This window comes from Silene latifolia, chromosome Y (genome assembly GCF_048544455.1).
Source record: "Silene latifolia isolate original U9 population chromosome Y, ASM4854445v1, whole genome shotgun sequence".
Classification (NCBI taxonomy): domain Eukaryota; kingdom Viridiplantae; phylum Streptophyta; class Magnoliopsida; order Caryophyllales; family Caryophyllaceae; genus Silene; species Silene latifolia.
Genome location: NC_133538.1, coordinates 109,544,213 through 109,559,150, shown reverse-complemented (window position 1 = coordinate 109,559,150; position 14,938 = coordinate 109,544,213). Strand labels below are relative to the sequence as shown.

The 14,938-nt window shown below is 35.5% G+C and overlaps 1 protein-coding gene across 1 annotated transcript; it reads left to right on the top strand.

The window, feature by feature from the left end:
- The first annotated feature begins 10,770 nt into the window (after positions 1-10,770).
- On the top strand, positions 10,771-12,216 carry LOC141628722 (protein FAR1-RELATED SEQUENCE 5-like). The gene is made up of 2 exons (XM_074441822.1): positions 10,771-11,121; positions 11,686-12,216. The coding sequence occupies exons 1-2, from the start codon at positions 10,771-10,773 to the stop codon at positions 12,214-12,216; spliced, it is 882 nt and encodes a 293-aa protein (XP_074297923.1).
- The last annotated feature ends 2,722 nt before the right edge of the window (positions 12,217-14,938 follow it).

Sequence of the window (14,938 nt, the reverse complement as noted above, 5' to 3'; positions counted from 1 at the left end):
ATGGAAAATTAAATAAATGCGATTAAATCAATAGAAACTTGTGAAAATTTGTTAGATAATTAAAGGGAAATAGACTAACAAACTGGAAATTAAACTATTAAATAATTTAAGATCCATAATTAGCAATCCCGAAATTACAACTCCCGCTTCTTAATTCACAATTCGAAATACCCAGTAAGCAATTCCAAATCCCCAATTCATATTCCACGATTCACAATTCGAAATACCCGATAAGTATTCTTAATTGAATATTAGAGATAGTATTACTTACTCGTGTCTGCCGTGTTTGATACATAAATAGATGACCATGTGTTTGTCAAACCGTCAAAGGAGGAGAAGTGAGTGTTTGATAATACGTATGAATGAGTTTTTGGTTTTGGTTGATTTATTTATTTAGGGTTTGTACAATTAATAGAGTATGTGTGTGATGATCGTGGTTCTATATGCGTGGTCTTTTTTTAAAAAAATTGAATTTTATTAATTTTTGGGGGAGACGGTGTAATAATAATCAATTTTAGAGCTACACTCCCACCGTCACCTTTATTTATTTACCTTTTTTTAAAATATTCTTCACAAATAATCTTTTATGGTCATAAGAATTTTTATAATTCTTGTACGAGACGGTCTTCCAATAATCAAAAGTTATATTTATTCCCTCTATCCCAATTGTTTTGGGTAAAATAGAATTTTACTTATTAATTCTTGTATGAAGGTCTTACAATAATCAAGTTTAAAGTCATGTTCCCTCCGTTGCAATTATTTGTTTACCTTTTTTTATTTTTTGTGTGGGGGATTGTAATAAAGGTAAACTAATGATTGAGACGGAGGGAGTATGATTTACGAGTTAAAACTTATTTTATACTCCCTTCGCGTCTCAGTGAATAGTTTACCTTCATACAATATTTTATACTAGTTAATAATTACTTTCATAATACTAATTCTTTTTTTTTTATTGTTGCTAAGCTCTCTTTTGAAATGAATTTAACATAATGTTATTGAACATATATAAATGAACGCTGCTTTGTGAAATTTGACAGGCTCCATTAAAAAAAATTGATTTTTAATTAAACAGTTAGCTTTACGATACTACAATTTGAAAAAGTAATATTGTCAAATCTCAACTCGTATTTAAGAGCTCATGTCTGTCAAAGTATATTCTTAAAGAGGAGGGTACCACATAAAGTTTTCCTTTAAAGAATACGATGATTTTAAACAAAATAAATATATACGTTCGGCAATCACTCAAATAAAACTATCGACCCTGATATTAAACTAGTTACTCAACCATTATAAGTACCAATGTAACAAAGACCAGCACTAGTAGCTATTTAAGAAAATTGACTAATTTTGTACTTTTATAAGTCAAAAATAGTTTTTATGACAATTATCCAAACCGGACTAAAAAGTATTATGGATTGATTACGTGGTTATAAGCAAATAAGTAGCCACGAGTATCCCAACTCGTGGCAAAAAGCACTAGTTAGCCACGATCGTGGTTTAATCATGGTTAAAAGCAGTTATTAGCCACGGGCGTGGCTTAATTCGTGGCTAAATGCTATGCTTAGCCACGACCGTGACATAATTCGTGCCTAAAAGTAATTACTTGCCATGGTCATTTTTTTTCCTGTAGCATTGTTTTTCTTACCAATTTAAGTTAAATTTTTTTCCCGTGGCCAAGTAATTTTTTTCCACGAATTTCAAATTCACGTGGCATAATTGGTGGCGCAAGTGCCCTTTTGTTGTAAAGTTTGTCTACCCTTAACCGTGTCTTTCAGTTAGTCTTGTAAAAAGAACATTTACATTTGGGTGGGTCTACCACGTCAGATGAACCCACGGATGTTATCGCGTTCGCTGTCCATAACGCCTCTAAACCCATTGTCCCTTCTCCTGATTGGCGAGCTCTTTGTGACCTCGAGAGGCAAGAGCGTAGGAAGCTCTCATGTTCTTATTGTACTGCGTCTGGCCACGAGGTTACCTCATGATTTATTAAGTCACAAAAATTCCCGGATTGGTGGGGTGATCGCCCTCGCACGCTTGATGAGGTTCGTGCTCGTACTCGTGCCAATATCGGTGCTGCTCCTTCCACCTCTTCCACATGGGATCCTGTTCATGCTAATGCCTTGATTTCCGAGCCCTCTTGTTCCTCTTGTGATCGTCTTTCTGGTATATTCTCTGATTAGATTATTTGTTGAACCATATAGCTTATATGTTTATATTTTGATGATGTCAAGGTGTTTTTTATTTTATATACTTGTTGCGTGTAATTGTTTGTCTAAGTGTTTTAGAATCAACTTATCTAATATAAGCAACAAAGGAGATTGTGACGAAAGTATAAAATGTTCAATCCTCTATTCAAGATCAAACGATATGAAGATTCATTCAAGATTTATGTGAACACGAAGTCCGTCTAAAGATTAATCAAGCTTGGATGATGACGTAGGCTGTACTCGAAGATCTCCTTGAAGATTAGAATAGTATAGGTGATTATCTCGAATGATAACCAAGAATGAGTTTCTTGAATTAGTAAAGTTATAGCTTTGCAGCTATAACATTACTAGTAAAAGAGCTCAATGTTATAGCTCTCCTACTATAACATTGAGATGCTGAGTTTATTATACACGACTTATAATGTTTCAAAATTGTTTTGAAAATTGTTTAAAGTTTAATTCAAATGTTTTGATAAAAGTATTTATATAATAAAGCCGGTATAGTGCGGAGTTCGGTTTTATGTTGAACGTTGACTAGTGGTCTTGTTGGGTCAACTTATGAGTTGGACCATGCTACTAATTAGGGTTTCAACAAAGCGTCTCTTAAAACCTTAATTCTAACCCATATATTGAGCTAGGGTTCGCACGAGTCACGAGGCTTATGAGCCGTGACATCTTGTGTTACCTAGGGTGTATTTGGTATAGATTTTATTCCATAATAATATCTTTACATATCTTATATATCTTGCTTAATATATTTGTTTATGATAAAATATATTCTTGTTTTAGGAAATCTTCTCATATTTATAATTTATAGTAAAGATAATATTTGAATAGATTATATTCTATCTTTTGGAATATTCTTTATTATCTTTTAAGGCTTTTTAGGAAAGAAATAATAAAAGATATGATTTGTTAGCATATCTTCTTTATTCGGCCATTAGGGTTTTTGTAAACCGAGTTGCCCTACTCTTTCCTTCCTATAAATACTTTACTCTTTACAACATCTAGGATAGAGACCTTAAACCTAAAAATTGATTTTAATTTTATAAACAAACCGTGTGTTTTCAAGCAAAAAAAACCGTTTTGTTATTTTTGAAAAGGTCGTGTGTTTTAAACTCGTATACTCGTTCTTATTGTTATCGTTATAAGATAATAGTGCTTAGTTGATTTCTTACTTGTTCATTAACGTGAACCTTTGCAAGAATGATTAGTGCTTTCTTATTAGCGTAAGTTAGTTACTCGAGTATTTAACGGTACTCATTGAGTTACAGCTAGAGTTAGTTGTACGAGTTGGGTTAGTAAATTTGTAATCCGTAGAAAGGTACTAAATTTATTAATCGAGAATAGTGGACGTAGGTTTCGACTTGTGAAACTGAACCACTTCAAAAACCGTGTGTCTCCTCGTTCTTTCGTTCGTTTGTTTATTTCGTTTTACATTCACTAGTTGATTAGTTAAGGTTTAATCAATAAACTTTAAATAATCAATTACATACGCATAATCGAAAAAGTTTTCAAAAGTTTTAAATCCTCAATTCACCCCCCCCTCTTGAGTATTTTGGATCAATAGACTCTTCATTATTGACACTAGAGCCTCACATCATGTTACCGATGATATTACGTGATTGACTTATTCACATTCCATTCCGGCTTGTCCCATTCGACTCCCTAATGGATAAAGTGTCGCGTCCACAATAGCCGGGACGGTTTGGTTATCTTACTGGTTATTCTTATCTAATGTTTTATATATTCCGAGTCTTACTTGTAATCTATAATCAGTCTCCCAATTAGTTGCGACTACCAATTGTGTCTTGAGTTTTACTAATCACTCTTGCTATATTCAGGACTCTTCATTGAGAACGAGGATTGGAGCTGGTAATCTAAGGGACGGACTCTATTACTTGCGTGTGGTGGCACAGCCAGCTGCGGTGCATGCGGTGAGTGCTGCAGACTTCTTTGATTTATGGCACAAGCGTTTTGGACATCCCTCGAATAAAGTTTTTCTTTTACTTTCCTAAGTTAGCAACTTTAGTACTCTTATGGATTCTCCTTTTGATGTTTGTTACCAAGCAAAACAGAGTCGTCATAATTTCAGTTTGAATGATAATAAAGCGTCGGATATTTTTGTTTTAATACATTGTGATTTATGGGGTCTCTATAGTACCTCCTCTTCTTGTGGTACAAAGTATTTTTTGACCATCGTCGACGATTATTCACGTGCTGCGTGGGTTTATCTCCTTTCTGATAAAACGAAGGTCACATCTATGTTTATGAATATTTTTGGTTATGGTTGATAAACAATTCTCTAAACGTGTTAAAATGGTTCGCTCCGATAATGGCAATGAATTCAATGCAATGCCCGATTATTTTACAACACATCGAATTGTCTTCCTGACCTCGTGTATAGGTACGCCACAGCAAAATGAGCGTGTTGAACGGAAACACCTTCATATATTGAATGTTGCCCGAGCTCTTTTCTTTTAGGCTAATCTTCCGATTTTATTTTGGGGTAAGTGTGTTCTATCTGCTGCTTATCTTATTAATCGCACTCCGTTGCTTCTTCTCCAACGTAAATCACCTTATAAGCTTTTGTTTGGCATTAAACCGTCTTATAACAATATACGAGTTTTTGGTTGCTTATGTTTTGTTCACAATCAACATACTAAAGGTGACAAATTTGCACGACGCAGTCGTAAGTGTGTCTTTGTTGGGTATCCGTATAATAAGAAGGGTTGGAAGGTTTATGATCTCGCTACAGGGGATGTTTTTGTATCTCGTGAAGAATTCATTCCCTTATATGACTCTTACTACTCCTCGTGACAATGTTGTTTTGGATCCCCCTTATAAGAGGGGGGGGGGGCTAGGATTACCCTTTGGCTAACCTGGACATCGAGGTTACACCCACGGTTGAGATACCTGCTTTGGGGGATGATACAGTTCCTAATGTGGATAATAATGATGGGGATGAGATGGGTACCAATGGGGATCCGACGGGTACTACTTCCAGCGAAGTTCTTGGGCGTCGTCATCGAATTAAAATACCGTCCACTCGGCTTCGTGGCTTTGTTCTTGGCACCACTGAAGATCCCACCACACCACCGTCCTAACCCGACATCTCGTCATCTCCTTCCTCTTCCTCAGGTATGCAATATGCCCTTGCTTATTATCTTAATTGCAATAAATTTTCTGCAACCCATCGTCATTTTCTTGCAGCAATTACGGAAGGCATTGAACCTCGTTCTTTCCGTATTGCCATCGCTGACCCTAAATGGTGCCAGGCTATGCAAGATGAGATTACCGCTCTTAAAAATAATGGTACTTGGGAATTGACTTATCTGCATGCTGACAAAAAGACACTTGGATATTGTTTGGTTTATAAAATCAAATATAAATCGGATGGTGAAATTGAATGCCATAATGCCCGCCTCATTATTTTCGGGAACCATCAGATCAAAGGCATTGACTTTGGTGAGACCTTTGCTCCTGTTATAAAAATGGTAACGATACGTGCTTTTCTAGCGGTTGCTATTGTTAATAGGTGGGAACTTCATCAAATGGACGTCCATGATGCCTTTTTACATGGCGATCTGACTGAGGAAGTTTATATGCGTTTGCCACCGGGTTTTAGCAAGTGTAAGGAAGGCAAAGTTTATCGGTTGTGTAAATCGTTATATATGCTTCTCTAGGCACCTCGTTGTTGGTTCGCTAAGCTTGGTGCTTCCTTACGTGATTACGGGTTTGTTCAATCATACTCTGACTACTCCTTATTCAGTTATGCGACGGATGATGTATGCATTCATGTCTTGGTTTATGTGGACGATCTTGTTCTTGCTGGAAATAACTCCGCTGCTATTGCTTCATTCAAAGCTTATCTTAGTCGTTGTTTTAATATGAAAGATTTGGGTCCATTGAAATATTTTTTAGGTATTGAAGTTGCTTGTAATTCTGAAGGCATTTTTCTTAATTAGCGAAAATATGCACTCGATATTATTTCTGAAGTCGGGCTTCTCGGTGCCAAACCCGCCGCTACACCCATTGAACAACATCATCATCTGGGCTTAGCTACGGGCGAGTTTGTTTCTGATGTCGAGATGTATCATCGACTCGTGGGGCGTCTTGTTTATCTCGCTATGACGCGTCCTGATCTTTCCTATGCTGTCCACATCTTGTCTCAGTTCCTTCATCAACCACGCAAAGAACATATGAATGCCGCTCTTCGCATGGTTCGCTATTTGAAAGGTAAATCGGGTCAAGGGGTGTTATTGCGGTCTGATATTGCTTTAAATATCTCTGGGAGGTGCGATTCTGATTATGCAGGGTGTCCGTTGACTCGTCGGTCTATCTCGGGTTGGATTGTTTTTCTTGGGGATTCGCCTGTCTCTTGGAAAACCAAAAAACAACAGACCGTCTCCCGTTCTTCCTCTAAAGCTGAATATAGGTCCATGGTCGCTGTTTTTGTGAATTGAAGTCGCTCGTGGGTCTTCCTTCTAGTTTGGGTGTCTCTGTGCCACCTTTTGCAGATTTTTTGTGATATAATCAATCGCCTCTCTATATTGCCCATAATTCGGTCTTCCATGAACGCACAAAGCACATTAAGGTGGATTGTCACTTTATTCGTGATGCTGTTACTGATGGGTTGGTGACGGCTTTTAATGTTGATATGCATTCCTAGCTTGCTGACATTTTCATCAAAGCTTTAGGCTCCGCCCAATTTGATCTCCTTCTTCACAAACTCTTAAATTTATAGCATAATTTTCAAATAGTTTAATCTATTTGAAAATTGAACTCCACTATATTTTCTAAATCTTTAATAAAATCATGTCAACTAAACTTAATTAGGCATAGAAAACAAAATTAAGATTGAAGAATTTTATTGGCAATAGAGAAAGATTAAGCAAGGTGGGATGAAGAGTTAACCCAATGATGAGAATAAATGTACTCATCACACAGCCTTTATTGTGTTAATAAAATCGTGTCAATCAAATTTAGTTGTGTTTGTGTTAAGACATAGGACATAAAAAGACACGTTGAATAAAGTAATGTTTACGTAACTATGGATGCTAGTGGGACTCGATATCATCTATATGTGCTTTTTAGGTTTTCACAACAAACAATTTGGATACTATTCCTATACAAATATTACTACTAGGTTTACGTGATGCGGTATATGGTAGCAAAGTTGATTGAGATCATTTGTCTTCTTGGGCGCATAACAAGATTTCAAGTTTAATAAATGAAAATATTACTCTCTTCGTTCCGGTCAATTGTTGTACTTTGATTTTAACACACAGACTAAGAAAAGAGGAGGGAACCAATTACTAAATGACAAGTGAACCAAATAGAGTGTGATTGATCAAATTGCTCATCAAGTTTATTCTTAAAATAGAAATAACAAATATTGACTGAAATACTCCAAATAAAATAAGACAACAAATAAGCGCGATAGAAAGAATATTATTTATAATATTTTAATGGAATTTACTAAGGGAATAATAAGAGAGCATCTTTTGGAAAGTGGTGTTGGTCGCCCCGTTTGTCGAACCAACTAAACCAACATCAATCTCTCGTGAAAAAGGAACATATATCGGATATATTACCTTAATTTGTTTATGTTTTTGAGCATATATGTATTTTTTGTTGAGTTTATGACTTCAAACTTTATTTGTTTTTGAGCATATATGTATTTTTTCTTGAGTTTATTACCTCAAACTTTTTTTTTTTGAGCTTATAAAAGTTTATAAGTTAGATTTTAATTTTTTTTTTTCCGGCAAAACTCAAATTCAACTAAACTTATCTTATATATATATATATATATATATATATATATATATATATATATATATATATATAGAGGCGGGATCTCGTGAGTTGGGGTCTTATGGTGAGTTGTGAGTTGGGGAAATCAAGGGCTGAGATTAAAAGAAATCAAGGGCTGAGATTAAAAGATAAATTAGAAAAAAAAAAGGAAAATCGAAAAATACAAAAGCGCTGAAACATGAAAACAGAAACCTCATTCTAACGATATTCTCTCTCTCTCTCTCTCTACATCTCTCTACAAGTCAAAAACAGAGAAAACTCAAAAATCAGAACGCCGACTATAGGAAATTCATAAAAAACCTAATAAAATTACACAAAATCGTTGATTTTTAGCTGCAATCGAATTACAGGTAATGTAAATTCGTTGATTTTTAGTATATTCAATCGTATTTTCGAAATTAATGTAAAAAACCTAATTAATGTAAAAATCGTTGATTTTTAGTGTAAATTCGTTGATTTTAATTGAATTCAATACTTGATTTTCTTGTTTTCGGTATAAAAGATGGACAATGAGATCAATAACAATGTTAGAGAAGAAATCAACTCGACAGTGAATATGGAAACAGTAATCTGCTTTATTCATTCTTATCTCTTCATCCGTTGTTTATAAATAAATTATTGATTTCTACATGTTTTCTCATTTGTTATTACGATATTATTTATCTGCCTCGGCTTGTATTAGAGTAGAAAAAGAAAAAATGTTATTCGATATTAATGTACTATTATTAGCCTCGAGTGTGTATAAATCAACTATTGATTTCATATGTGTTTTTCTAAATTTGTTATTTCGATATTATTGTCTTGTCTGGCTTGTATTAGAGTACAAAAAGAGAAGCGTTATTCTAATATTAATGTACTATTATTAGCCTGAGTGTTTATAAATCAATTATTGATTTCTATGTGTTTCTCAGCTGTTATTCTGATACTATTGTACTGTCTGCAGGTTCAGACAAAGAGAAAAAGAGAAGCTGTTATTCGATATTAATGTACTATTATTGTAACAGTACTGATAAAGAACATGATTATATTATTATCGTTATTGTGGTATTATTGTAACATTATTGTGCTATTATTGTGCAAGAACAAGAAAATATATGCCTTGTAAAAAGAGTTACATAATAAATACAAAGATTATCTCGTATGTAATAAAGTAGAACCAGAGTACTGTTATTCTGATATTACTGTACTATTATTGTAAAAAAGTAGAGAAACATGTTGATATTATTGTACTCTTATTCTGATATTATGCTACTATTGTTGTGATATTATTGTGCAGTAGCGTGAAAATATACGGCTGATAAGAGAGTAGCATGAGATAAACACATTTAGTGTTATTGTGATGTTATTGATTGTCGTCTGTTTCACACCTGCTGTTATCATACTGTTATTGTCACATTACTGCAATGTTGATCTCTCCCCCGTGCTACTCGTTATTGTGATTTTGTTGTCCAATGATGTACTCATTATATTAATTTCCGTCGCAGATCTTTCTATCGTGTCTATTGTTGAAGACAATGCGGTCTTACCTATTGGGGATTCTTCTAATAACAATATATACACCAGCCCAACTGTTCGTATTTAAGAAAACGATGAGTTTGTTTCAACTCTTCATTACAAAGATGGGGGGGACCGAGCAAAGTGGGTAAGGACTGTTGAGAGTGATTTTACGCCTAAACGTGGCATGTTCTTTCTTACCTTGGAGGATGCAAGATGGTTCTACAAAGATCTATGCACTCGGCTTGTGGATTTGATGTGAGAAGGTACACAAATGCGCAATATAAGGGGGCGTCGTCACAAATCACTGTCCGTACATGCACGGGGTATAGGTATATGAAAAGAAAATCTGCGACTTGAAGCAACAAATCATGAAGCTGGTAATTTGAGTACGAGAGAGAACAAAGACCGGCGAATTAGACACCAAAGAAGCATGCTCGACAAGGTGTGGCTGCAAGGCGAACATGAGGTTGAGAACTGTGAAAAAAGAGACGACAGACCGGCTGGGTATATTGTGGATGTCTTTGTAGACGTTCACAATCACTCTCTTTACTCTGTCAAAAACAGGGAGTTCCAGAAGCTCTCAAGGGACGTCCATGACTACATTAAGAGGACCATTATTGATCATACTAAGCTCAACATAGGTCCAACATTGAGCTTCGGAATTCTCAAGGAATACTCAAATGGTTATCAGAATATCGGTGCCTCTTTGCTAGACTTCAAAAACTTCAAACGAAATATCAAGTGTTACATTGGGGATAACGATGCTAAAATGTTCATTGGGCATTTCAAAATGCTGGCTGAAACAAAGGGGTTCTACTTTGCTTATGATCAGGATGAGAACAAATGCTTGACGAAGGTTATTTGGGCTGATAAGGAAGGGATAAACAACTACAAGTTATATGGAGACACGATCTCGTTTGACCCTACTTATGGGACAAACAAATATTTCATGGTGTTTACTCCCTTCACCGGAGTAGACCACAACAAGAAGACGGTGACTTTTGCGGTGGGTTACTTGACTTCGAGAGTCAGCATTCATTTGAGTGGATTTTTAAAAAATTCCTCGAAGCAATGGGGCAGAAGCAACCTCAATGTGTAATTACAGACCAGTGCCCGGGAATTAAAAAAGCCTGCCCAAATGTCTTCAACCATTCTGTCCACAAGTATTGCATGTGGCATATCATGCAGAAAATGCCTGAGAAAGTGGGAAGGGCAATCTGCAATGATACGGAATTTATGACCGACATAAATGCCGTTGTGTGGGATGTCGACCTCGAGCCACACGAATTTGAACAGAACGGAAGATGTTATTGAAGCCCATGGTATGGAAAGCAACCGGTGGTTGAAGTATGTCTTTGCAATCAGACAAAAGTGGATACCGGCATACTTTCGGGATCAGCCTCTAGGTTGTTTGTTGCGAACAACCCAGAGATCCGAAAGTTCAAACAACTATTTCAAGCGGTTTGAAAGCCATTTTGGAACCCTCGTCGAGTTTTGGATGAGGTACAATTCAAAGAATAAAGCAAAGCAAAGGCATACACAAAGGAGGATGGATAATGCCAATGAGCATAGTATGCTCGAGAAAGTAGGGCCGATGAAGGTATTCCACCGCTATTCTCGCTATTAATGTTATTCCACCGCTATTTCTTTGTTATTCCCTATTATTCCCGTGTTACTCGCTATTCTGCTTTGTTGTGTTATTCTCCGCTATTCTGCTCTTTGTTGTGTTATTACGCTATTAATGTTATTCCACTGCTATTCTTCTATTAATGTGTTGTTATTTTTGAATAAAAAACGGATATTCTTTGTGGAAATGGATAGTGTCTGCAATAACAGCAAAGTAACTGCTAAATTTAGTCTACTGCTATTCTGCTATTAATGTGTTGTTATTCTACTGCTATTCTGCTATTAATGTGTTGTTATTCTACTGCTATTCTGCTATTAATGTGTTGTTATTCTACTGCTGTTGTGTTATTCTACTGCTATTCTTCTATTAATGTGTTGTTATTTTTGAATAAAAAACGGATATTCTTTGTGGAAATGGATAGTGTCTGCAATAACAAGACAAAGTAGCCGCTAAATTTAGTCTCTTGCTATTCTCGTTTATTAATGTGTTGTTATTCTACTGCTATTAATGTTATTCCACTGCTATTCTGCTATTAAGGTGGAGATGCATGCCTCACTTGTCTACACCCATCCTATCTTTAGGGACTTTCAGAATGAAGTCAAACATGCCATATGCAGCATGGGGGTGGGGGGTTTGACAACAGTAGGGGCGGTGGAGTATCATGACGTTCGTGATGGACTGAAGCACAGGAGCTTCCGAGTTGAATTTAACACCAAAACTAACGAGAGCAAATGTGCATGTAAGCTGTTTGAGAGGCATGGCATTGTTTGTCGCCATATACTATGGGTGTGGAATGGTAGGCAGGTCCACAGGATACCTGACCCTTATGTCCTTGCTCGATGGACAAAGAAATCATACAGGCCAGTTGTCCGAGATGAAAATGGAAAGGTGATAGAAGAGATTGATGAGGCTGACATCAAGAAAGCTGAGATGTCAAAGGTTTGGTCTGAGATTTATGCAACTGTCGGGGTGATGGACGGTTATGCTCTTATTAAACACATGAAGCAAGCTGAGAAAATCGACACGGTTCGGGAGAACATCACGGGACCAATCGAACAAGAAGACTAAAAACCAGAAATCGAGGCTCTTCTAGGCATCACGGCTTCAAATGACATTGACCTTCGACCGCCAAACAAGGCCAAGAATAAGGGCCGTGGCAAAAGATTAAGGTCCTCCAAAGAAAAGGCCAAAACCAAGCAACAAAAGAGGAAGCGAAGATGCGGTAACCGCAAGAAGTGGGTGAACCACAACAGTAGAACTTGTACTCTTCCATTTCTTTGAAAGTCCCCTTCGATGACGAAGATGAAGAAGAATCGAAAGCGAAGAGGTATGAATCGGACTAATACTCTCCTATTATTCTAATGTTATCCACTTATTCTCGTTATTCCCCTATTATTCTGTGTTACTCGCTATTCTGCTGCTGTTGTGTTATTCTACTCCTATTCTTCTATTAATGTGTTGTTATTTTTGAATAGAAAACGGATATTCTTTGTGGAAATGGATAGTGTGCAATAACGAGAGTAGTATTTGCTAAATTTAGTCTCTTGCTATTACGCTATTAATCATGTTGTTATTCTCTTTGTTATTAATGTTATTCCCTTTGCTATTCTCGCTATTAATGTAGCTTCTAAAATACTAAGCAAAAATTGCTGACAATATAAATCGATGCATGAACTAACAAAAATTGCGGGAATATGTTATCCTTTTATTCTCTTTGTTATTCCCCTATTATTCATGTGTTACTCGCTATTCGCTCTTTGTTGTGTTATTCTACTGCTATTGTGCTATTAATGTGTTGTTATTTTTGGATAGAAAATGGATATTCTTGGTGGAAATGGATAGTGTATGCGCAATAAAAGCAGAGTAGTTGCTAAATTTAGATTCTTGCTATTCTCGCTATTAATGTGTTGTTATTCTACTGCTATTAATGTTATTCTCTTTGCTATTCTCGCTATTAATGTAGCTGCTAAATACTAAGAAAAAATTGCAGGAATATGAATCAGATGCATGAACTAACAAAGACAAAAGAGACGCAAAAGACAGCGGCTACGATGAAGACCTCGCCTAAAAATGTCAAAGACTTTTACTATTTATCATTGTTCGAATTACATTTTAACCTAAAATGTATCTTCTAGATAATAAAGTGAGACCTACATTATATGAGAATTAATACTACTTACTTTAATTTTTTTTGTTAATATTATCTGACTGTTTTTTTCACAAACCACCCACAAAAATAAAACTGCAAATTACACACTACAATAACAGTTGAATAATAACAGATTAGTAATATTTATAAAAAGCAGTTCCACTTTTCAGTTTTTATTAAAAACAGATACCTAACCTAATCTAATATAATTATAGGAAAACTGTTTGTATTCCCCAAACCCTATAAATACTGCTATTGCGTGGTTTTTTGAAAAAAAAAAACACACACACACTGAATAAGTACAGAAAACTGTTTGTATTCAAGAAAAAACTCTGCATCTCCTCTACAAAAAGGTAATTTCTTATCTTTTTTTTTTGGTAGACAGTTAATTACTTATCTTTCTATACTTTATTACGAAAAACCGATTCTATTCCCCAAGCCCCTATAAATTACCGCTACTTGAGTAAAAAAACATACACACACACTTTGAAAAAGTCCATTCCAAAAAAAAACTTTATCTCCTCTGCAAAAGGTAATTTCTTATCTTTCTATTCTTTATTTTTCTTTCATGTTTATTTTTCATATCTGTCAACACTCTTCTCTATCTTTCAAAAAAGGTAATTCTCTTTCTTATGCTTTGGTTTGCTTTTAATTTGGTTCAAAAATTTTAAACATCTTTTTATAATGCAAAAAGTTTCATACTTCCAATCTTTGCGGGATGAGTGACGAATCGACGATAGCCGAAGGTCCCCGACAAGGCAGAAATCGATGAAGCCAAACGGACGATAGAGTCCCTCACAATAGAGTTGATCGACACAAGGACAAATTTAGAGGCAAAGAGAAACCCGTGAAGAGGCCTTAATAAGAGAGGTCGCAGTGTAAAGGCACGATTGAAGGTTCTTTGAACTTCAAAATGAACGTATGCGTAGACAGTTGAAGGAAAAGAAAAATAGGAAATACACGGAAGCCGACATGGACAATCAATTCATTCTTTGGTGTGAATGCTCAAGAAGTATTACATCAAGCCGATATTTCAATCTCTCGGCCATTGGACACCGCCCGAAAGCCATGGAACTTATAGAAGCCTACAAAAACCCTTTTGAGGATGAGTCGGTGGAAGTTGAGAGCACTTTGTCCAAGGACCCGAGCGTCGAGAGAATAGAATAAAGATATAAAAATCTAACGATGATGGTCGGGTCTTTGCTTTTAAATATGTTTAAAATATTATATTGCTTTAAAAATAATGGCTTTAATATTTTAGAACGTTAATGTTTATTATGTAAGTACTATCTTTAAGTGCTATTTAAAACTATTTCTAAGTAATGTTGGAATAACGAAGTCTTTGCGAATAATAGTGCAATAAAACATAATAAGCGCTAATTATGCGGAGTAATCTGCAATAACATGAGAATAATGGTAGAATAAATGTGTAATAAAAGCGAGTCTAAACCTTTGCTTTTACACTTGACTAAATTTACGCTTGAATAAAAATGAATAGTTTTAACAAAATAATCTTTGGACTAACAAAGTGGAATAAAGTGAGAATAAACTAGTTATGCGGAATAATAGTGCAAAAAAGAAGAATAACGGTGCAATAACAATAGAATCACGGTTGAGAAAAAACGACCATTGGCATTTGAA

Bases quoted from the DNA above. Each gene is read 5' to 3' on its own strand.
- LOC141628722 (XM_074441822.1), top strand. From the start codon at position 10,771: ATGCCGTTGTGTGGGATGTCGACCTCGAGCCACACGAATTTGAACAGA. The intron at 11,122-11,685 runs GTATTCCACCGC...TCTGCTATTAAG, and splicing joins AGAAAGTAGGGCCGATGAAG to GTGGAGATGCATGCCTCACT.